The sequence below is a fragment of the Rattus rattus genome, chromosome 4 (assembly GCF_011064425.1).
Source record: "Rattus rattus isolate New Zealand chromosome 4, Rrattus_CSIRO_v1, whole genome shotgun sequence".
NCBI classification, from domain to species: domain Eukaryota; kingdom Metazoa; phylum Chordata; class Mammalia; order Rodentia; family Muridae; genus Rattus; species Rattus rattus.
Window position 1 is genome coordinate 10,734,280 of NC_046157.1, and position 22,220 is coordinate 10,756,499.

Here is a 22,220-nt window from a genome sequence, read left to right on the forward strand (position 1 = left end):
ACCCCCTCTCCTCTCTACGCAGTATTCCACCGAACTGAAGAAGCTCTACTGCCAGATTGCAAAGACCTGCCCCATCCAGATCAAGGTGATGACCCCACCCCCACAGGGCGCCGTCATTCGTGCCATGCCTGTCTACAAGAAAGCCGAGCATGTCACCGAGGTTGTGAAACGATGCCCTAACCACGAGCTGAGCCGAGAGTTCAATGAGGGTAAGAACAGCGGGGTTCTGGGAATCTGTTATTCTCCAATCAAGCTCTTTGATGGTAACGAGGCTGGTTCTGATTTCCGGCTAAAAATAATGGTAAATAAATTCATGGCTTTCACGGTAATTGAACTACTTATTAATTTCCTTTTCCAAGTGAAAGGATATAAACAGACTAGCATGGGGGTTGGTATGTCTATCACAGCCTTTGGCTTGGGTGCCTGCCTTTTCCAGAGCCATCTTTCAAGTTTAGAAGAATTGGAGGCAGGGGAAGACCAAAAGAAGGAGCGTGAAAGAATTGATGTAATGAACAAATGGAAAAGCAAAAGGAAGGGAAAAAAGAGAATAAAAATTGAGAAGTCAAACAATGGGTAAATTAAAAGAGAAAGCAAGTGGGTAATGGAAAGAAAGGCAGATGTCTGAGAGGGGTCTTAAGGACACCTTTATGTTGTGTGTCTGTGTGTCATCTATACCAAATCCAACAGCAGTGTTACAGAAGAGGGGAGAGCTTCTAAAGGTTAGAGTAGATTTTGCACGTTTCCATGAAGGGGACGAAAACAAAGAACACTAGAAGCAGAAAGTTGGAAGTGCAGGAAGGGTTGGGAGTTAAAATGACTCCCAGAAAATTCTGAAAGCATAAGTATTGGGAAGTAGTTGGAGGTGTGAATCTAGGACACTGACGAGACTGCATGAACTTTTCATGGGGGAGAGAGAATAAAGATTTTAAAGGTAAAAAATGCAACCAAACATCTCTGACCAATTTACACATTAATTTTCTAGTTTTGTCTGTATGGCTGCACGATCCACATGTTTGTGTCTTGCTTTGCACGTAACAGCATACCATAAAGAATATCAGACTTCATCCTCGGTTTGCGTAAATGTCAGAGTTCCATCAAAATGATAATATTTTTGGAGGTTTCCTTAATTTTTCACACAATATTGTTTTGATCAAAATAAACAGTGCTGTAGCGGATACGTTGGTAGTCTTAGACGCTCAGTTTTATCGAATAGTTTTCATAGACTGGAATTTCATAGCCAAAGGGTAAAGACACCTTTATGGCCCCTAAGTCTCAAAACACTTTCTTTTGGAATATTGCCAAATCTCACAATTTTCAGACTGTGCCTGGGCTTTTGTAAAACCTGCCTCTCTCTCTTCTTGTCTCTCACCTGGGCTTCTTTGAGCACAGTGAAGCCAGGAAATGTCTTATCTTTGTAACTAAAGCTGGGTCTAAAGGTGGATAGGAGAAAACAATAAAGGTAAGCAGTGCTCGCTGTCTCCTGGGATTCAGCTTGCTTCTCTCAGTGGTGGGGCCTGAACCCAGGGCCCCGTGTCTGGTGGGCGTGCGTTTTATCACTGTGTGATACGCTCAGCCAATTTCTTCTACTTCTCATTTAGTATTTTTGCCAAAGTCTTGGACCATATGCGTTTGCTTGTGTCCCATTTTGCAAGGAAACTAGAGGAATTCTATTCAGTAGGTGATGACAGAGCCTTGAGCAGCAGAGCATGGACCTATCACTTAGACACGGATCATCAATAAAGCCCTTTGGGTTGCTGTGAAGTATCTGGTGTCATCCATGGTAGACACTGGCCATGCCACACGGGGTGTCTTTGCTCAAGGATATGGGTTTCCTTTATGACACTGGGTGGCTTCTTAGTCCACTGTCATTTGTTTCCATGCTGATTCATTTTGTACTCTTGATTACTAGGGTGTGTAAACTAACTAGTATGTCCTTTCCTGACCCACAGGACAGATTGCCCCTCCCAGTCATCTGATTCGAGTAGAAGGGAACAGCCATGCCCAGTATGTAGAAGATCCTATCACAGGAAGGCAGAGTGTGCTGGTCCCTTATGAGCCACCACAGGTAAGCAGGCAAACAGGGCCGAGGCAGACCTGCAGCTGGGCTAGCAGGGCAGAGGACAGAGCACGTATTTGCTAACATGTGGGAATCTAGCACTTATCACTGTGCTTACCCTTGTCACCAAATACTTGCAAAACATTTTTTTAATATCTCTTGTTCCCATGTCACCCCCCTTAAAGATACTCAAGGTGGGACTGGAGAGATGGCTCAGCAGTTCAGAGAACTTGCTGCTTCTCCAAAGGGCCTTGGTTCTGTTTCCAACCCCATCCCAACACACGTGGTTCCTCACAACTGCCTGCAACTCCAGTTTCAGAGGACATGATGTCCTCTGCCCTGTGGGGACGCCATACACACATATTGCACACATATCACGCAAAATGCCCAAACACATAAAAAAGTGAATAACCTTCTTTCCAACATCTTGAATTTAAAAAGCACGGAGTTAACTTAGTAATGGGGCTCTCTCACCATGCTGCCCTCCTCAAAGCGGAAAATGATGCTTGCGAGGCAGTTTTATATGAAGCACGGTTTTCTCTAGATGACGGGGAATTGATAGTACATGTAAACCATGTTAGATGTGGTGGGTTTTTTTTTTTTTTTTTTTTTTTAATAGTAGATTGTAAATGGGAGAAGCGACAACACATTGTTTAGCTGAAGTTTGCCTGAACAGATGGTACATTTACAAACATGTGTGTGAGGCAGAATAGACCGGTGGAGCATACACAGTAGTCACAAGACTGCAGGAGTCACAAAGCTGGTCCGCTGGTGGTGCCTAGCTCGCTATGGGCTCTTTGGCATGTGCCTCACCGTCTCTGGGCTTCACAGGCCTTGTGTATAAAATGAACAATTTAGATGATTTAATTCTGAGGGCGTTCTAGCTCTAGGATCTGCCTCATGGAAATGTACGTTCAAACCTATATAATACTGCTTTATCTTCAAAAAGAAAATATCCCTGGAGAATTGCTGCTAATTTGGGCACTTTATCAAAACAAAAAACAAACAAACAAAACAAACAAACAAACAAAAAAATCCCCTCTCCTTTTCCAGAGAGATCTGCGAGGTATAGACTGAAGTGAGTAATTTGAGAGAGGTTGTGAAAGAATCAGGGTCAAAGAGCAACGAGCCAGTGTGCTTCCTGTGTTAGAAACATTAGTTTGAAGCTTTCTAGAAAGCAAGACAAAGAGAGCTCTCCAGGGGATTTTACCATATCCCTTCCTAGAAGGAAACATTTGCCATTTGAAGCGGAGTTCTAGAGGGCAGAGCTGAGGGCAAAAGCATCAGGGCATGCCATGTCACATGTTATAGCATATGTGGACATGCGTGTTTCTTCTTCTCCTGCCTCAGGTTGGCACCGAATTCACAACAGTCCTGTACAATTTCATGTGCAACAGCAGCTGTGTCGGAGGAATGAACCGCCGTCCAATTCTAATCATCGTTACTCTGGAAACCAGAGAGTAAGTGACTGGGAGCAAACCGAACGAACTCATAAACAGCCAGAGGTTGAGGACCAAGTAGAATCCTTTTTTTTTTTTTTTTCCCACTACCTTTGCTGTAGAAAGAAAAACCCCAGATTTAGTGCTTTGAGCTGCAAATCCACTGTAAACACAAAGAGATCTGAGAAAGTGGAGACGGGGAAGGGGGAGGTGACCAGAGGAGGGGGCCCAAAAGAGCCAAGAGGGGCATGCCAGTCACTTCAGACCGAAATTCTTGACGTTTGACTGGAATTGTTTCGGATAGACGGTGTTTGTTTTCGCGTGGCCCCAAGGCATTTAACAGTTTCCTTGAGCAGTCTGAGTTGCTGGAGGGGGATTTTATCCAAGGACATCCCCTGGCTTAACTCAAGTTTCCTTCAAAATATGTAGCTAAATACAGCTGTTCAGCTAATGGCTTGGAGGTTCTTTGCAAGAGAAATGGAATGTTCTTTATTCACATTGCTTGTGGCACACAAACACTTTCTGGTTCTGCCTGGCGCTTTTGGGTGCTTGCTCTGAACAGCTATGCTGAAGGGTATGTGGGGGGGCAGGGGTGGCGGTGCGCAGAAGACGGTCAGCATAAGGAAAAATTAGTGGGAGAACTCCAGGGGACTGTAACACCGGTCACTTTAACCTGTTATTCCTCATTAATTTCCAGTGGGCAAGTCCTGGGCCGACGGTGCTTTGAGGCCCGGATCTGTGCTTGCCCAGGAAGAGACCGGAAGGCCGATGAAGACAGCATCAGAAAGCAGCAAGTATCAGACAGCGCAAAGAACGGCGATGGTACGAAGCGCCGTAAGTAGATGTAGAGGCCAGATGGGGCAGGGTAGAGTCGTCTCCAGATGTAGGACTCTGCAGATAATATTAGGAGGGCTGCGTGAGGAAATGCGTGATCACAGGTCACAGAGCAAGTAGGAGTATGGCTAGCAGAAGCGGACCCACTACAGTTTGCCTAAGCCACATCCTTCATCGGAGATCTCACTGTAAGATTCCCCAGAACCTGACTTCCAGGGCAACAGCACCACAGCTACACATTCTCAGGCCCGCTGCAGACTTGTTGCCTCAGAAACATCCAGTGTTTTGTTTTGTAAGCCCTCCACCTGGGTCGAATGGTACCTAAAGCTCCGGGCATCCATTTACCTTTCAGCTCTTAAGCATGAGGCTAAAATGGTACACTCTCCTGGGAACTCTAAGGAGCGGTACCCTCCGAGAACACATTTCCTTAGGCATAGTCCAGGGATGCACAGATGTGCTCTCGCTGAGCCTTGCAATCACAGTGTTGAACAGAATGAGGTCTTGTATTCCTTATCGTCTTTTCTAAAACTTGGATTCTAATTAATTGATTATTAATGGAGGTATTTCATGAAACGCAAAGTACAAAATTATAGAAACAGAGATGTTCCCGCCGGAAAAGGTTTGAGTGACCCATGGCGTATGCCTCCACCTCAGACACTCCACAGGGTCCTGAAGGCCATCTGGCTATAGCTACAAAACTCTGTTCCATGTGAGCTGCTGGTTTGTACAGAAATATTATTTTAGAAAGCATTATGCATTAACACAAACCTAGTGATACCACAAGTTTGTTTAGATTTAAAAAGAAAGAAAGAAAGAAAAAAAAAAGATTCCACTCCCTACCCCAGCCTGACCTGGAAATCTGGATCAGGCTGCAGGCATTCAGTTCAACATCAACTCTCTCCCTTTAGTGGTCCATGCTCTGGAATTTAAGGCATAAACCACCACACACAGTTTTTCAACAGGTATTTTGAAGCTTATGCCTTCTTTGATGACGAGGCCCTAATCTTATAATCTATTAGTATTCCGATGAATTAAAACTTGAATTGCTCTTTACAGGAGACCCTACCACCCCTGACTTCCAACTGTTGAATGTGATATGCTTTTGTGATTAGATTCCGTCTGACCCCTGATAATTCCTCACACAGCTCAAATGTGTCCTACGTACATATCCACATTCTAACTTCCCTTTTGCAGCGCTCATCCTATCTCGACTCCCCTATCCCTAGCGATTTGATGAATTATAGCAAGAACCGAATATCTGAATTTGGTGGGAAGATCATTCTCACACCCTGGATCCTGATTAATTAGAGATTCTAATTTAAAAATCTTAGTGATTTATCACTTGTTAATTCTGATATTTCCCGTTTTACTATTACTAACACAGTTCCTGTACCATGCACTTAACTTTCGGAAATGAAGACTCTAAACCATACATTTTTATATTAATTAATTAATTAATTTGTTTATTTATTTAGATCTCAAATGCTGCTCCCTTCCTCACGGAGTCCCTTCCCCCATTCCCCTTCCCTTTTCCTCTGTGAGGGTGGGATCCCCCCATCATGTCATATAAAGTCTCTGACAGATTAGGCACATCCTCTCCCACTGAAACATTTTCAAAAGCAAAAATACCAGCTTTTCTTTTCCTTAACAGCTTTTCATAGACACACGCAGGTAGTGAGCGTGTAGTCAGAATGCCCCTTCGTAGCCTAGATTCGCCTTTTTTTTAATAGCCTTTTCTAGCTCTCTTCAGCCTTCTTATATAAAAGCAATTAGCATCAATTAGATGGTACTTAGCACAATCATCCTTCATCTCACAGGTTGCTAGGCTGTTCGTATTTAGTATGTACCCTTAAATATCAGACTCGATACATCACTGCTTCAGTAACTCCCCAGCATGAAGCTCCTGTCTTCCTTCCTCCAGCTTTCCGTCAGAATACCCACGGAATCCAGATGACTTCCATCAAGAAACGGAGATCCCCAGATGATGAGCTGCTGTACCTACCAGTGAGTCATCCCCAGATTCTCACGGGTGCTCCATTTAGCCTGCCTTGAATGCGCATTTATTAGCCAGTCATCACCCAGTGACCTGAAGCAAGAGGGAAAGAACTCTCACACACTGGAGCTAGAACAACAAAGGAACCTAGATGACAACTTAGATGACGTAGGCTGCGAGCTTGTGAACAACAGCCGCATATTTCTCCCAGTGCTGAAAGCTGCAAGTCCTAGGTCAAGTTGCCCCTGGTCAGGTTCTGATGAGGGCCTTCTTCTGAAATGTTGCCGTCATCTGTGTATTGTCTTTCACCGGGCAAAAACCTCTCTGGCAATCTTTTACAACCACCCTCATCTCATCCACATGGCTCTACTCTCACAGCTTAAATGAGCCCCTAATACTTTGGAATGTAGGAGATTAACGTATGAAACATAGACAAGGAAACACATTCATTCCTAGTGGCAGAACGATGTATAAAATAAAGCAAAGAGATTTTCCTTTGCAAAACCAGAAGCTATCCTGTCCCTTTGGAACCTATTTATATTTTAGGATCAACTACTTCCTCTCCCATTCTGCCAAAGCTACCCTCATAATAGGACATTTTTTTTTTCAATCAAATATTTAAAGTTAATTCATATGTTGTTATTTGTGAGGAATAGAACTTTTGGAGACAGCTTTGCCATTCCTAAATTTTTGTCACACTTGAATCACAGAGTTGGTACTCCAGCAATTAGCTAGTCACCTTCTGGGGTGCTATTCGCCTTCTGGGGTGTACCCTGGCTATCTGATGCATGTCAACCACATGTAACAAGCAGTCAGTTTATAGCAATCAGCATCTCCTTCCTTTTAAGCATTAATCACTTCTATGTGCCGGGAACACTTGTCTTCTCTTAGGGAGTGTCACAAAGGAAGCTAAGCAAGGCAGAATCCACAGTCCTGTGTGTAGAGCCAGGAGGCTTGGCCCAGTTCTTACATAAGACGATCCTTTGCTTGCACAGGGTCATGGATGAACTCACTTTACTAGGCTATGGTTAGAGTTTGTTGAGTTCTTACTACCCTGGGTCTTTGCCGTCTGTACCGCCCATTGCTATTCTTCTCAGACTTTGTGAAATATTGGTGACCAGTGCCACCCAGGTGCCCTCCAAGCTGACAGAGGTGGCAGTGCCAGGAATAGTGGCTGTGCTAGTGCCCTGGGATTGGAGCTTAGGTCGCTCAGCAGGTTTGGGCGTGCATGCTTCCTTCTCGGCCTTCCCAGCCCTGGCCCCCAGGGAAATCTAACAGGGAATCAGGTGAGACTCTCCGTCTCCTTTCTAAAGCTCCATATAGAAACTGAATTGTGGCCTTCAGGTGAAACGTTGCTCCTGCTATACTATATGTTACAGAAATCCCAGTGTGTGACCAAAGGAGCGACTATGATGAACTAAAGCTAAAAGCAATGAAAAAGTAAACAAAATGGAGCTTATAGTATTTAAAAAACAAATAAACAATGAAGTCGATTCATGCTGTGTGACCAATAGGCTGGATCTCGAGCAATGGGAAGGATATAGTAGTTTTTACCATCAAAGCATTTACCTTCTCCTGAGGACATAGTTCCAAGGTAACGAAATCCACAGTAGAGCGAGGCTAAGGAAGCATGAGGGAAGGAACAAGCTTGGAGAGGAAAGGCTCTAAATTACGGTGGGCTTCTTGGAGACAGAAGAGAGCAAAGCTAACAACAGCAGCAGAGAATCTGGGCATGGTCCACCTCTTGTGCTCAGGCCAGTGATTAGGTACAGCACACAGGTGCCAAGGTCCAGATTATGTTGAACACTTACTCCTAGGGCCTCAACAGTTCTCCCGTGGGCTGCTGGCTTCATCCTAATCCAGCCTTCTCTTCCTTTTTAAAGCTTTAAGGAAGCTATCTTAAAAAGATAGGCACTCCTCCTGAAACCCTTTGTCATTCCAAAGATAGTGCATTTTTCATGATTGTTATGTTTTGTAAAATTGTAGCTGAAACTGAGTCATTGTTCTTAAGAGAAAGGTAGTACTGACCTCCTATGAATCTCTGGTCCCGGGGTGTCCATAGATGGATGGACAGCCTTGTTTTGTACATGTTTTGTTTAAAGGTGTCTTATTTAATATATGATGTATGTAGGTTTCTCTATTCTGAACTCACTGTCAACAGCATGCTAACTCATTTTTAGATAAGGTTTGTCTAATATAAGCATCTTCCCTGAATGGCACAATACTGCCTCCCTCTTCCCCTATAGAGACAGTAAGGGGCATTTTAGTTTAGAGCCCATTTAAGGCAACAAAGTAATCAACAGAAAACACAACAATAGAATGAACTATATGGCAGTAAGTTCAACTAAAAAAGAATATAAGTTCAAGGCATGAGAGCTGAAAGAGGGGCAGAACCTCTCCTTGTTCACCGTCAGCTGGGAACATGCAGTTGGCTGAACTCTCTGCCTGTGTGGCTACAACTGACCGAAAAGTACCAGCTCCGTTGACACTCACGTTACAAATATGTATTCGTGAGGAGGTGCATTTAACCACACAGAATCCTCCAACAATGAGAGTTGGCTGCCCGTCGGCGCCTCTGCAGCTCCTCATCTTCTCTGTTTTCCGGCTTCCCCGTAGGTGAGAGGCCGTGAGACTTATGAAATGCTGCTCAAGATCAAGGAGTCGCTCGAGCTCATGCAGTACCTCCCTCAGCACACGATCGAGACATACAGGCAGCAGCAGCAGCAGCAGCACCAACACCTACTTCAGAAACAGTGAGTGTGTCCCCGTCCTCTCAGAAGGCATGAACGAGCGTGACTGTCTGTCTTCATCAGCAGTAGGTTAACGGCAGACCCCATGAGGCTACATAACGGTTTAGACAAGCTGGTTTGGCTCTTTGTCCCGTTTTTCACCTCCTGCGTGTCTTGTAAACTGTCTCTGGGGGCGTTTCATTTGTGTTCTATTGAGCCCCAGACTCATACTAATCCTTACTAATGCTCTATTCTAACAATGCCTATTTTAAAAACTTCCACTCATCGCAGAGGATTGGTACATGTATCTCCAATCCCATTTGGGTACCACCTTAGATACAGAAATACCAAGGAGACAAGGATTCTGAAACCTAGCCCTGTTCCTTGAAGGCTGTCCCAGGGCAGAGCACAGGAATAGCAGGTTTCTAAGTTTTAGCACCTTTGCTCTAGACTGTCTTCCAGCAATAAACTTTCAAACAAATGGGAAAGACTTTGCAACCCTATTAGCATATGCATACAATCTATTCATATGTTAAGTTTTACTCTCCTACCTGAAGCTCTGATGATGTTAATTGTTTTGTGACTAAGGAGAAGAGAATAGCTCTTCTGAAAGGAGGGCAGATTGGCCAATCAGAGCCCTGTTTATTCTTAGCTTTTGGTGCTTAGTACAATCTCTTGGGAGTTTAATACATTGTATATTAGTACAGGTGTTGCCAGAGAGTCTCGGTAGATAAACGTCTATACGACAATTTTAATCCACTTGAGAAATTTCAAACACTCAACATTTCACCTTAAAAAGAAATGATATCAAAAACTACCTTGACTGAGAAAAGAGTGTTTTTTTTTTTTTTTAAAGATACAGTGGTAATTTATTCTAATAGTCATAAGCTTCGACTAAAGATAATGTTTAAAATAGAAATGCAAATAAATGGTCAATGATGGTTATTTTCAGATATTATCGTCTACTGCTATGAAAAGCATAGTGAAAAGGGCTCCTAACTCTTCTTTTTTAATCAACACCAACTTTGCTAAAGGAGTCTAGACTGCATCTCTAATAGTCACAGGCAACTTCCGAGTCATGAGGAGCAGAAGATTCAGAAGTGAGCATGCCCTCTTTTCAGCTCAAAGCTGTTGAGCATTGAAGATCCTGTTTGACAAGAAAAGTTCTTATCACATCTAACATGAAAGTTTTGCAACTGGTAGCTACCATTTGTACTGAAGGCCACTCATAAAAAGTAAATTGAGTGGTTTCTTGGGAACATCAGAACACACAGAATTCTCACTGCTGATCATAGGGATTCTTTTCCATATCTGACATCAATATTTGTTAGTATATTCAAGTATAGAATTGAGTTAGTTCATACAAAAGGGATCGAAGGAAAACAAAGTTGAAACATAGAAGACTGGGGGGAAGAGTTGTGAAGGAGTTCCATCCTCAGACAAGTAGGTCATAAATTACCTTCTGTTCCTTCTCACAAACTTCTGCCAACAGAACACCAGTAGGATTACATTACGTGTTAATGTGTTGTGTTGAGCTAGTTCTGAGACTTCAGCTCTGGACTTGGTTGTTCTGGTCAATGGAAATAACTGTCTAGCATAGGGACTGGTAAGCATCTTCGTTTTCCTGTGAACTGTGAGAATTACTTATTTTAGGCATCTTGGTACAGATGATCTCTTATAACTGGTCAGTTTTATGATTGTATCAGAACACTAGTAGATACTAAATGAATGACGGTGTCTGTCACGTATTTACCTTATTATGGAAACTGAACTTGTATTTTATATCATTTCCTCATATCATGATTGCTCTCTCCTCCATTTTTAAAAGTGGACAACCATTGGAAGCTCAGGAGCCACATTATACAGCTTGCCAACCACTCTTGCAGATAAATATGTAGTTCGTCTTCTAGTGTTCATTAAAACGAAATTTCTGTTTGCTAGGCCCATTGGAAAGCTAATATGCATATTCTAGAGAGAATATAAAATGTTCTGAAGTCAGTATCTGACAGCAGCCTTTAACTTAGACCTCTTTTTCTCCTGTGAAATCTAAACATTTCTGCTTAGATATCAAACGTTCATGGTGTTGCAACCCCTTTATTAGAGCACATTAAAAGACTTGACTTTAAAATGGAGATAAGAATATAGCTCCTTTTTCCAATAGTTTACAAACTTTTGAAATACTAAGAAAGCTTTGCAGGTTTCAGGATTGTATAAATTTATGTGGCCATTTGAGGAAGTTTGGTAAATTAAAGGAGAAAAGAAATAATCTACTGTATTTGTTTTACGGCCTTAATGAATAAACTGGCTTAATTCTGGTCAGGGGCTCATACTATCTGTGTTGGTAGAAGGAATGAGTAGATGAAAATACAGAACTCGTATCTCTGTCAGGAATTTTCCACAGGTAGTTGATTGATTGGCTTGAATTGCTCCAAGGGGAACTATTACTATTACTATTACTATTACTATTACTATTACTATTACTATTATCTATTCTTCATGGAGTAATCTATTCTACCTGAGAAAAAAAATGTATGGCTAAGGAGGTTGTGTTAGCAAAATACAAATTTTTAGGGACTCATTTAGAGTCGCTAAAAGTGAATAGTGTGGGTTTAGCTGCATAGCTCCCCAGGTGTTCATTTGAGTCAGTCGTGTGCATGGGTCTGAGTTGGTGTCTCACAGCTGTGTAGCTTGTGCATGGAAAGCTAACAGACTGCAAAATGAGACCTTAGCAAAATGCAGATGTTTCCTACAGTTATGCCTTTATACCATTACATATACACGGCTCCCCGATGATGGACATGAACCCATGCAAGTTCTCCAGTTGCTACAGTCTGTGGCTGAGATTGTCTTTCTCGGCTCTGTTGTTTTCATGCAAATCTCCGAGAGAAGGAATGAGTAGACAAAGAAAAATGGAAATCTAATTTCCTGGCAATCATTTGAAAAGAATAAATCAACTTAGAGAGCGCCTATAATAGCCTGTGATTTCCTTTCTACAACATCGTACTAATTTTATACTGGTACGGAGTCAAAAAAAATTTGTTTTTAAGAATAGAATGAAAATTGGTGGGAAAACAATATACTTCCTACATAGTGACAGTAATATATTTTCAGTCTAATTACTTCTTTAAGTTGCCCATTCTGTGCTTCCTCTCTGCTTGCCTTTCACTTGTGCATGGGTTTGTTTGTTTGTTTGTTTGTTTGTTTGTTTATAACCCTTCATAGTTACCTTCATGATCACAGGCTATATGGAGGCTAGATATTTAAATTTAGATATTTAAATTGAGTTGCTATGATTCAAGTCATTATAGACAGATACAGGCTTTACACTGTTTAAGAAGAAATTATATTTTCACTAGCATGTCCATACAGGTACAACTCTAGACAGTTATGTTTATTAAAGCTGGACTCTAATAGGAAGACAAATTGGATCTAAGTATTATTATTATTATTATTATTATTATTATTATTATATTTAAATTTCACTCTCTAGTTGTTCCATAGTTTTTACTGATACAGTGAAGTTATTTGACGTCTGTTTTAGCAATCCTTAATTTTTAGATTAAAGACCCATGTAGCTTGTATTTTTATTTGTTTGTTTTTCCCCTGTAATTCACCCTTTTTTGCCCCTTCTGTCCTCAGATCAGTGTGACTTTCTTATACTTTCTCCCAACCGTTGGTTTTCTCTGGGAAACTACATTTTGTTTTCTATGGCGTAGCTTCCATTTACTTAGAATACACCCCATGACACCCCGACACGCCCTTCTCCGATATGTCTTGATCACAGCTCCATAGTGAAAGAAGCCAGAGAGTGCTGGGTCTGAGCAGCATCTTCAAGACGGCTTCTAGCCCTCACACCTTGCTGGGAAACCAAGCAAGCCCACAAAGCAGCTGAGGCTAGACCACCTTTAGAACCAAAGCTCTTTGCCTGTCTCATCTGCTCCATCCTTAATTAAGCAATTGAGGCAATACAGGGACACTGCAGCTGGTGGCCAGTGGTGCAGCCAGTGCCCCTTCCCGTGGTGCTGCGGTGACCAGCTCGTTGATCTTCATTGTTCTCTCAATTTAAAGGCATTTCCTTACTGAGACTGTCTCCCCACGTCGGCTTCATGAATGTAAGGAGACAGTGACTTCAAGATTATTAATGAAACGTAGGAAAGAGAGCGTAAAGGACGCAGATATCCAAACTGATATGAATCCAAACTACACTTCTCAGATTGTAAGGTCACCCATTTTCAGGAAGTCGTCATCTCTATAGACTTGAGAAGACCAGCAACACCATGCAACCTGGCAATATCATGGCGCTCCTCCCGACAATGATAATCAGAATTGACACAGTGCTACTTTTGAACTTCACAGCAAGATTATTACATTATGGCATGTATTTCAGGACAGAGGTTTACTAGCTCTGAATTAGTGAAGGAGAAAAACCTTAAAGGTTCATTAAATTCTATTCAATCACTTTTCCAAATGAGCATATCTCCTTGTAGAACTGGCCTTGCTTCTAGGTCCGGAAGTTTGAACCCAGAGGGTGTATATAATCCTGCCTTCACCGGAGCACTGATCTGATCAGTTTGTGCTGACTATTTGAGACTTCGATATCAGAGACACTCCATCCAGGCTTTAACCTTCCAAGCAAAGAAAACTAAAAGCTGAAGCTCTCTTAGTAATAACTTGCTTCCCCCATGGTGTGCATGCAGGCAAATTTCATTATGAAGATACCAATTCTTGCTTATACACTAGACTGTGGATTGAGGGGGGAAAGTGCCTTTGTTCCTTTGAAGGTGCAAAACAAAAAGGATTCCAAAAGCCAGTCTGGGAAACAGTTCTCAAACAGTTCAGCGGGTTGCACAACCTTGCGCCAAATAAAAGGGCTTATTCTTGGCAACCCATGGCATAATTGATTTCTTAATTATGCAAAAGTTGCTTTCATAAGTTTGATATATGCATTTATAGGCCAAGTTTGTGACTGAGAGGATTAAGGTATTTACCACCTCGATCTGGGCACACACAAAATGCTCATTAATAGTTCTTTCCAGATGCATGATGACGCAGCTCCTAATACTGATAAGATCATATTTCTTCAGACTTCAGAGTTTGGCTAGACAGAGCAGTAATGAGGTATAATAATTGGGTCTGTGACATTTTTACAGAGGATCAAAGTTTATTCTTGTTTTTGTATTTCCTTTGTCAATTAATTGAGTCCAGTATCCCCATGCCAAGCCCTACACTGAACACTGGACCTGCCTGTCACCATAATCCTCAAGTGAGTCACCTTATGTTAAGAAATAGAGATGACTGGGCCCCCAACTAACTCTTATATGGAACCTGGGAGAGTGTATTTTGAGAAATATGATTCTGATGTAGAGTGCTGATTAGCGGCCCTTGCTTTGTCTTGCATCTTCTTTACATAACTTGAGAATAGAATATTCTGGATGGTTCTAAAAGGAGGATTTTTAAACTAAAGGATTTTTAAAAGAAATGGCTTTTCAGATGCTCTGCTCCATCTGCACTGTGATCATGAAGGTAGGAGAAGGGTGTGTTTCTGTGCTCATTTGATGTGGATTTGCGAGTCCTAAGCCTTCATTCTCTTTCTCTGGTTCCTCTCTACAGTCTCCTTTCAGCCTGCTTCAGGAATGAGCTTGTGGAGTCCCGGAGAGAAGCTCCGACACAGTCTGACGTCTTCTTTAGACATTCCAACCCCCCAAACCACTCAGTGTACCCATAGATCCCCGTCTCTGTGTTTGAGCGCGTGTGTTTGTTGTGTTTCCGTGTGTGTTGTGTGTGTACGCACACGTGTGTACATGTTTCCAGCCCTCACAAACAGGACTTGAAGACATTTTGGCTCAGAGACCCAGCTGCTCAAAGGCACACATCCACTAGTGAGAGAATCTTTGAAGGGACTCAAAATTTTGCAAAGGAAAGATGCTTTCTGCACACTCTGTATCTTTAGATCCTGCCTTGGATGGACAGGAACTGTGACTGTGCTTGTCTGTGAGCTTTCTACTGTTTTCCCAGGAGGGAGGGGGACCCACTGGGAAAGAGACATTACAATGTTTATTGGAACCCTTTTGTGTTACCTTCTGTTGTGTTTCTAAAACTCATAATAAAGCTTTTGAGCAGGTCTCAAACTTAAGATGTATTTTTAAGAAAATGAGGAAAAAACTTCTGTCATTGTCTGTGCCTAAGCAAGTTGTGTTGACCGAGTGACTTGGGCCTTTTGAATGCTGACGTTCTCTTCCTACATAAGGAGAAAGTTGACTTAGGCTCTACCAGGTCTGATCTTTGCCACTGTATGTTAACATCTGCTATGATAGCCTTCCTTGCATCAGGTCCTACTCCCCCATACTGTTGTTTAGGTGCCAAGGCTGGTAAGCTACTTTTGTGGTGTTAATACGAGATGAAACTACCCTAGAAATATTGCCCCAGGTATCTGCTTACCATGATTCAATGGTGGGAGAGTTCAAAGTCTCCTCACCAAATCTATGATTAATGGGTTTAATTGGAGCTGCTACTTCTCAACCTGCCTACCATAAAACCAACTGGAATCCTCATTACTGTCCATGTGCATAATCTGGGAGAGCTCCTCTCTGAGGAAATGATGTCTAAGCACAGAAGTATTAAAATCAATATGCCTAGCCTACAAATTACAGGCAGAGAACTAAACAGGTTCTCTTTCCTTTTAAAATAGTTTCCCAACTCAAAAGAACTGACCGAATCCCTGTTTCTTTCTTCAACATCCCTGACCCCTCCTGTGCCAACAAGGCCACCAGCTCTTCATTCTCTGTCACCAGCACAACAATTTCTTGTGATCGAGGCTGCTGCTTTGTGGATGTGTGGTTTTAATTTTCAATAAACTTTTGCATCTTGGTTTATCTTGTAGTTTTTGTTTCTGTCTCTCTTGCTTCCCCCAAGTAGAGTATATTCTCAGAACTTAAGGGCTGCAAGTGCTATATGTGGGTCTATGAAAGAAGAGAGAGAATGCAGTCACTGTGACCCTCTTCCTATTTTGTTTGGAATTTTGTTTAAGGTACTATATCCCAGGTTATCAGTCTGAAAGTTAGTTTACAATGCATTAATGAACCTCACACAGATTTTAGCCCTGTGACAGATTAAATCTTAGGGTGCCGAAAGACATCTGAACAAGTCTTCAGTTTTGTTTTAAAGCACCAAACTTAACTAAATTAAGTTTAAGCTAAGTCCCAGTTTCTTAGATAGTTAGGTCTATGTGCCATAGACTTTGGAAAATATTTGGCCAGAAATCTACAGTGGGACCAACATCCAAAGCTTCTGTTTTGTTTTAAATTTTTGTGTGTTTTGACCTTTGTATCATTGTAATCAATATTTCAAAGGAAGTTTTTTTAATGCAGCAAAGCATGTAACAGATAAAAACATAATACAGAAATATCTTGAAATGAGATTAAAGTGGATTAGTAAAGGAAGATGCCTTTGCTATAGTTCAGTTAGTAACTTTGAGTTGCAAGTACTTGGGGAAAGTACTTAGATTTTTTGGCATTCCTGTCAGAAATATTTTCTGCTTTAGCCTATTCTTATGTAAATTTCTCATATACTCATCATAGCCTTTATATGCGTGTTTATATTATGATGATTAAAATATTATGGTTGGCCTTTTAAAGAACTCTTGGTGCCCTTGGTCTTTGGAAGCAAGGTTAGCCAACATTCAGGCCACAGAGAGGTGGGCTATTGGGAAATACTAAGAAGAGGTATACTTCTTTTCTACATTGTTTTTTAACCTTCTTCATATTCAGGGTATCATTCCCCTTCAAAATTCCTTTTCCATTTCCACATTCAGCATTCTAGAAGTGGCTTGGAAAATACATTTGTCCAATGTGTCACCAAATTTCAGTTAAGAGTTTTAACTAGTATATTTGAAAAGAATTAAATCTAGCAAAAGGATCAAGTGTGCTTCTGGAAAGCCATGGACATAACCTGGAACTTATCACAAAGACTGCCTCTCCTGTCACAGCCATGAGAGGTAAAATCAAGTTGTCTAATTTCTAATTCCAGATCATTTAAAGGAACATCTTATTTTCAGCAGAGAATACAGAAGTTTATGGGTTTAGAGTTAGGATCTAAGAATGGCAGACTGGGAACAAACGAAGTTGGTGGTTGAGAATTCAAAAGCATGTTTAAGGACCTAGGTTCAATCTGCACCACTGAAAACCAAAAGGAAGAAAACAATAACAACAACAACAATGACAACAACAACAACAACAGCAACAGCAACAGCAGCAGCAGCAACAAAAGGCCTGTCACTTGGCTTTTCTAATAATACTTTCCCTCAAGACTAGAACTACAGGAGCCTTACCTGTTTGTATCTCTATGATACTCAGTTCCTAGCAAATTTTAATAAGTGTCTATAGAAATGCCCTCACATGGAAACTGTATTACATTTTTCTGCAAAGAACTGCTGTTACCACATTTTTGGTTATTTGTCCTTTGTTTGGGGTGAATGACAAGGACAGAGGGGACAAGTAAGGAAATCAATCAAAATGGCATAGCTTCTGTTTTCATTTTCCTTTTGTCTGCAAAATTTGGGGGACTGTTTACTGAAGGACCATGGCATTGCACTCGCTATGGCCAAGGAGTAGACTATTTTTCAGGACCTTTGAATGGGCTGTGACTTTATTCAGGATCATACTTTTTCCTAAGTGTGTGAGGGCTGCCCATTTTAGAGATTGGGGAGTTAGTAATGATCACGGTGCTGTGACCTTTGTCTTTGTGTCTGTAAAACTCACATTTGTGTTTTAGTGGGTGCCTTCAAGATTTATGGCCCTTTCAACCTCATCCTAAATCATTTTTATACTTATTCAAGTAAGAATCTTTGTCAACTTTGTTCACTTCTTCCTATAACTTCATATGCTGGTACCCTCCAACATATCAGATACCAGAGTGTATATTGACTATTTGGGGCCATAACGGAAGAGGAAAGATTCTAAGGTGTTTATAGGAAACCAGACAAGGTTGAGGACTCTCACATGATCTCCTTCAGACTTCACAGCCACCCCTGCAGAGCCTGAGGTTTGCCAGAGGAAAATGAGACTCAGGTGATACCTGCATCAAATCCAAATACGTTCATACGTTCAGATCACATCTAGCAAATATTTTGATAGGCTCCAAAATTTGCATTCCTTATCTGCTCATTGTTCCTGACCTCTCTTCCTAAAATTAAATTGATTATCATTAAAAATAATAGAGTAGCTAATAAGGTAGGGAAAAAAACAAAACAAAACAGTGACCACAGATGCAATCAAGGTTTCACAGCGTGTAGAAAACAGCAGTAGACTATGAAAGTCCATAGACAAAAGTAAAGTTTGTCAGTGTATTTTTATCTTCATGATTGTGGTTGTTAATGGTTAAAACTACTCTAATTATAGAGTTTGACTGTGTGTTCAACTGCTTGATGGAGAATATTCTGAATCTGGAATGTGAATGACTATCTTATATAGTCATATATCCTATAACATATTATCATATATCATAATAGCTACCTTCTCCTTGCCTAAGGGAGGGGTAGAAGCAGTAGCTGCTAGCACCACTCCCCACTACCTTTCTCTGTGTTTCCCTGGACTGAGATATGGACTTACAAATGCTTCTAGGTTGGTCTGAGTGTGCTGACTGCCCACTAGTTTCCTACACATTGGGGTATGGAGTTAGAGTGTCTTGGTAGCAGATAGATTCCTGTTAGGTGGTGGTTGCTCTTTGCCTACCTTGGCTTTTCACATTTACTTTAATACTTCAATAATTTCTTGATCTTGTATTCTTGTCATCCACCATCATCTTATTTCTAGGGGCATGTCACAAAATCAAGAGAAAAGAAAAGAAAAAAAATGGCTAGGTGCCATTTCTGTCCTTAACACATCCATCTGGCAACAGATACTAGGCATTTGAGCATATTATTCTCTTAGAGTTTCATATTTACTTCTTTTTCAAATGACAATAGCAATTTATTGAGCATGTGCTTCTATGTTGTGGCATGAAATACTCCAGAGGAATGGCAATTGTGCAAACATGGGTGGAAAACAGCCAGGTGACCTGCGGAGTTACATAACCAGGAGGATTTATTATATGATGCCTGACTGTACTACATAGGAAAGGCCAAGGAAAATCAATGTTAAAGCCTTGTTATAAAGTGGAGTAGCTTTCCACAGTCATTCTAATTCATGCAAACACACTATGGTGTGTAGTGCTTGTTTTACCCTGGCCAGCGTTCATCACTGATAAGATAGCAGGCTGTCTGTTTTCAGCAACCGTGGGGAATTTGGTACATCTTCAAAACCCACCGAAAGGACATGTAGGTAAAGCCATCATTTAAAATTGTAAATATTTGTCGAACATCACATTGCGTTTGTTTGTAACGTGCAGTTATTAATATCCCTCATACACACATATGGAACCAAAACTCGTATGCGAATTTAAACTTGTCTATTATTTTTTTTAAAAAAAAGGGAATATGGGTATTATAGAAAGAAGGCAAATCAGAGCAAAACAAAACATCTGGTTTGATGAATTCTGAAAGAGAACTTTTCCCACCACAGGTCAGACACATACTCAAAGCCAAATCTTCACCTATTACTCAAATGCTCTTCTCTACAGTTGGTCCTCATTATCTCCTTTCTAGTTTCAATTTCAGCCCTAGAAGGAAGGATTTTTATCCCTGTAGAACCTCTGTCATGTCTTAAAAATAAAAAAACATTAGATTTTTTTTATTTCCTGCTACTAACAGTGTAGTACATGCCTCAAGCATGCCCAACTGTGTCTATAGTTACATAGCTACATTTTTATATAAGTACTATATTTACACACACACACCACTCACACACACACACTCACATACACACATATACACACACATACACATACACAAACATGCACTCACACACACATACACACACACACACACTCACACACACACACACACACACACACACCACACTCACACACACACACCACACACACAACACACACACATACACACACATACACACACACTCACACACACACACACACACACACTCACACACACACACACACACACACACATACACTCACACACACTCACACAACACTCACACACACACTCACACACACACGCACACACACACATACACACACACACACACACTCACACACCCACACACACACACTCACACACACATGCACTCACACACACACACACACACACACACACACACACACACACACACACACACACACAGGACTTGTAGAAATTCATTCCCACAGTGGCTTGGGTTCTAAGGTTCTCCTATATAGAATAGTTGTTCACATGGCCTGTGTCCACATGGCTCCTGTACAGCTGAGGAAGGGTGTTTATACCTCGGGGCTTGCTGTGAGAGAGTAGAGTATGGTGTCAAATGCTTTCGATGACCGACTTTATCAGATATGTGCTGTGCACCCCAAATGGTTGGAAAGAAGTCTAGTGTCTTTCTGTACTTTATCAGCCTGTGTGCTTTGCTGGCTTCTTTCTCTCCTTGCCAGTTTTTAAGATTTATTTTAGTAGAAAATCAAGAGAGAGAAGATGGAAGGAACAATAGGAAAAAAAAAAGAAGTATGTAAATTTTCCCTTTCATAAATGAGATATTAAGTACTCTACTATATACAAGCTAGAAAATAGTGATCTCGTGATAGCTTTGGAGTCCCTTCCAGAAGGGAGAGGCTGGCACGGATGATAAACGAGTCTAGGCTATAAAAGGAGTATTTGGCTCAGCCATAGTTCTAATGCAGGACCTGTTGAAAGAGACTGTCCTGCTTTTCGGTGTCCCGTGTTGACCATCACTCCATGTTTGTATTCCTAGGACCTCGATGCAGTCTCAGTCTTCATACGGTAACAGCTCGCCACCTCTGAACAAAATGAACAGCATGAACAAGCTGCCGTCCGTGAGTCAGCTTATCAACCCACAGCAGCGCAACGCCCTGACTCCCACCACCATGCCTGAGGGCATGGGAGGCAACAGTAAGCACCTCCCTTCAGCTGCCAAAGAATGAACAGGGCTAAGACAGGAGAAGAGTGCTTTAGGGTGGCAAGGACACTCTCCCCTAAGCTAAGGACGGCAGACAGGGTACCCTGTGGGTAGAGGAGCCCAGAATTTGATGACTTGGCTTTCACAAATAACCCTTCATTGTTGAGTTATGGGGTTTCATCACAAAATACCCTAGTACAGGGAGATGTGAGGTTAGTAGGGATAAGGATCACTGAGACAAGAACAGTTCACTCCTACCAGCCTGGATGGCGGTACACCTCCGGCCTCCTCTGACACCATCTTAAAAATGTGTCGGCCATGTGGGAAGTAGCCGTGGTGTGCTAGACTGAAAGTGTCAGAAAATTGATTCTCATCTGGATTCTTGCAAAATTATCTGTGCAGCAGCAAGCAAGTCAGTCCTCTGCTCATATGCTAGGTCTCTAAAATGATCTTTTCACGGAGTTAGCATTTATGTATCTCTGGCTTGATGGCCTTACTTCATTTCACACACAGTCATAAGCAGGGAATCGATCTCTCAAATGGTTTCTCCTTTTCTCTTGCATACACAAGAATTCTTCATAGTAACTAAATGTGGGAATAGAAGACAGTGAAAAAACTGGATCTAAATAAGTGGGCAAAATTCGATACAAAGATCTTCTAGGAACAGGTTTACCTGATCTATTGTGAGTCTAGCAAAAGGGACAGAGACTTGAATGAAGCAAAGAATAGTAAGGACCCAGGATTAATAGCGTTTTCAGGGATGGAGAAAATGGAACACTATTTAGGTCCTAGAATCTCCACTGGATGAAAAACCTAGGAACTACCATCTGGTCCTTCAAAATCCCTATTTGTTGTGACCAAACCTTATGATTTATTTTTCTCTGGAAAACGCAGTCTATCTAAAAGAAGCTAAGTGAGTCTGAGATCTTCTGTTGTCCAGCAGACCAAGTTCATTTTCAGTGTAATAGCGTGACAACAGACACTTTACCACAGGAATTTATAACAGATATCATAGTGATAACACACCCGAGGTCCCAGACCTGACAGTGAAAGGAGACATTTGGTTTTATTTTCTTTTTTTGTGACATAGTAACATCTCAGCTTGTTCTAGGGGCAAGAGAGTAGTAATAGTAACCACATTTTACGTTTAGACAACGTTTCACTCACTTT

General features: G+C 41.5%; 1 protein-coding gene across 10 annotated transcripts in view; it reads left to right on the forward strand.

Moving 5' to 3' along the window:
• Nucleotides 1-22,220, forward strand: part of Tp63 (tumor protein p63) — a 197,094-nt gene that overhangs the window by 166,713 nt on the left and 8,161 nt on the right. For 5 of the 10 annotated variants that reach the window (XM_032899239.1, XM_032899243.1, XM_032899244.1 and 2 more), the window contains 7 exons: nt 23-209; nt 1,950-2,065; nt 3,407-3,516; nt 4,193-4,329; nt 6,251-6,333; nt 8,939-9,075; nt 20,886-21,043. In XM_032899239.1, coding sequence (XP_032755130.1) covers nt 23-209; nt 1,950-2,065; nt 3,407-3,516; nt 4,193-4,329; nt 6,251-6,333; nt 8,939-9,075; nt 20,886-21,043 — 928 coding nt within the window. Of the gene's footprint in view, nt 1-22; nt 210-1,949; nt 2,066-3,406; nt 3,517-4,192; nt 4,330-6,250; nt 6,334-8,938; nt 9,076-14,661; nt 14,777-20,885; nt 21,044-22,220 lie in introns of those variants that run through there. The other 5 variants (XM_032899245.1, XM_032899248.1, XM_032899241.1 and 2 more) reach the window with 3 other exon arrangements.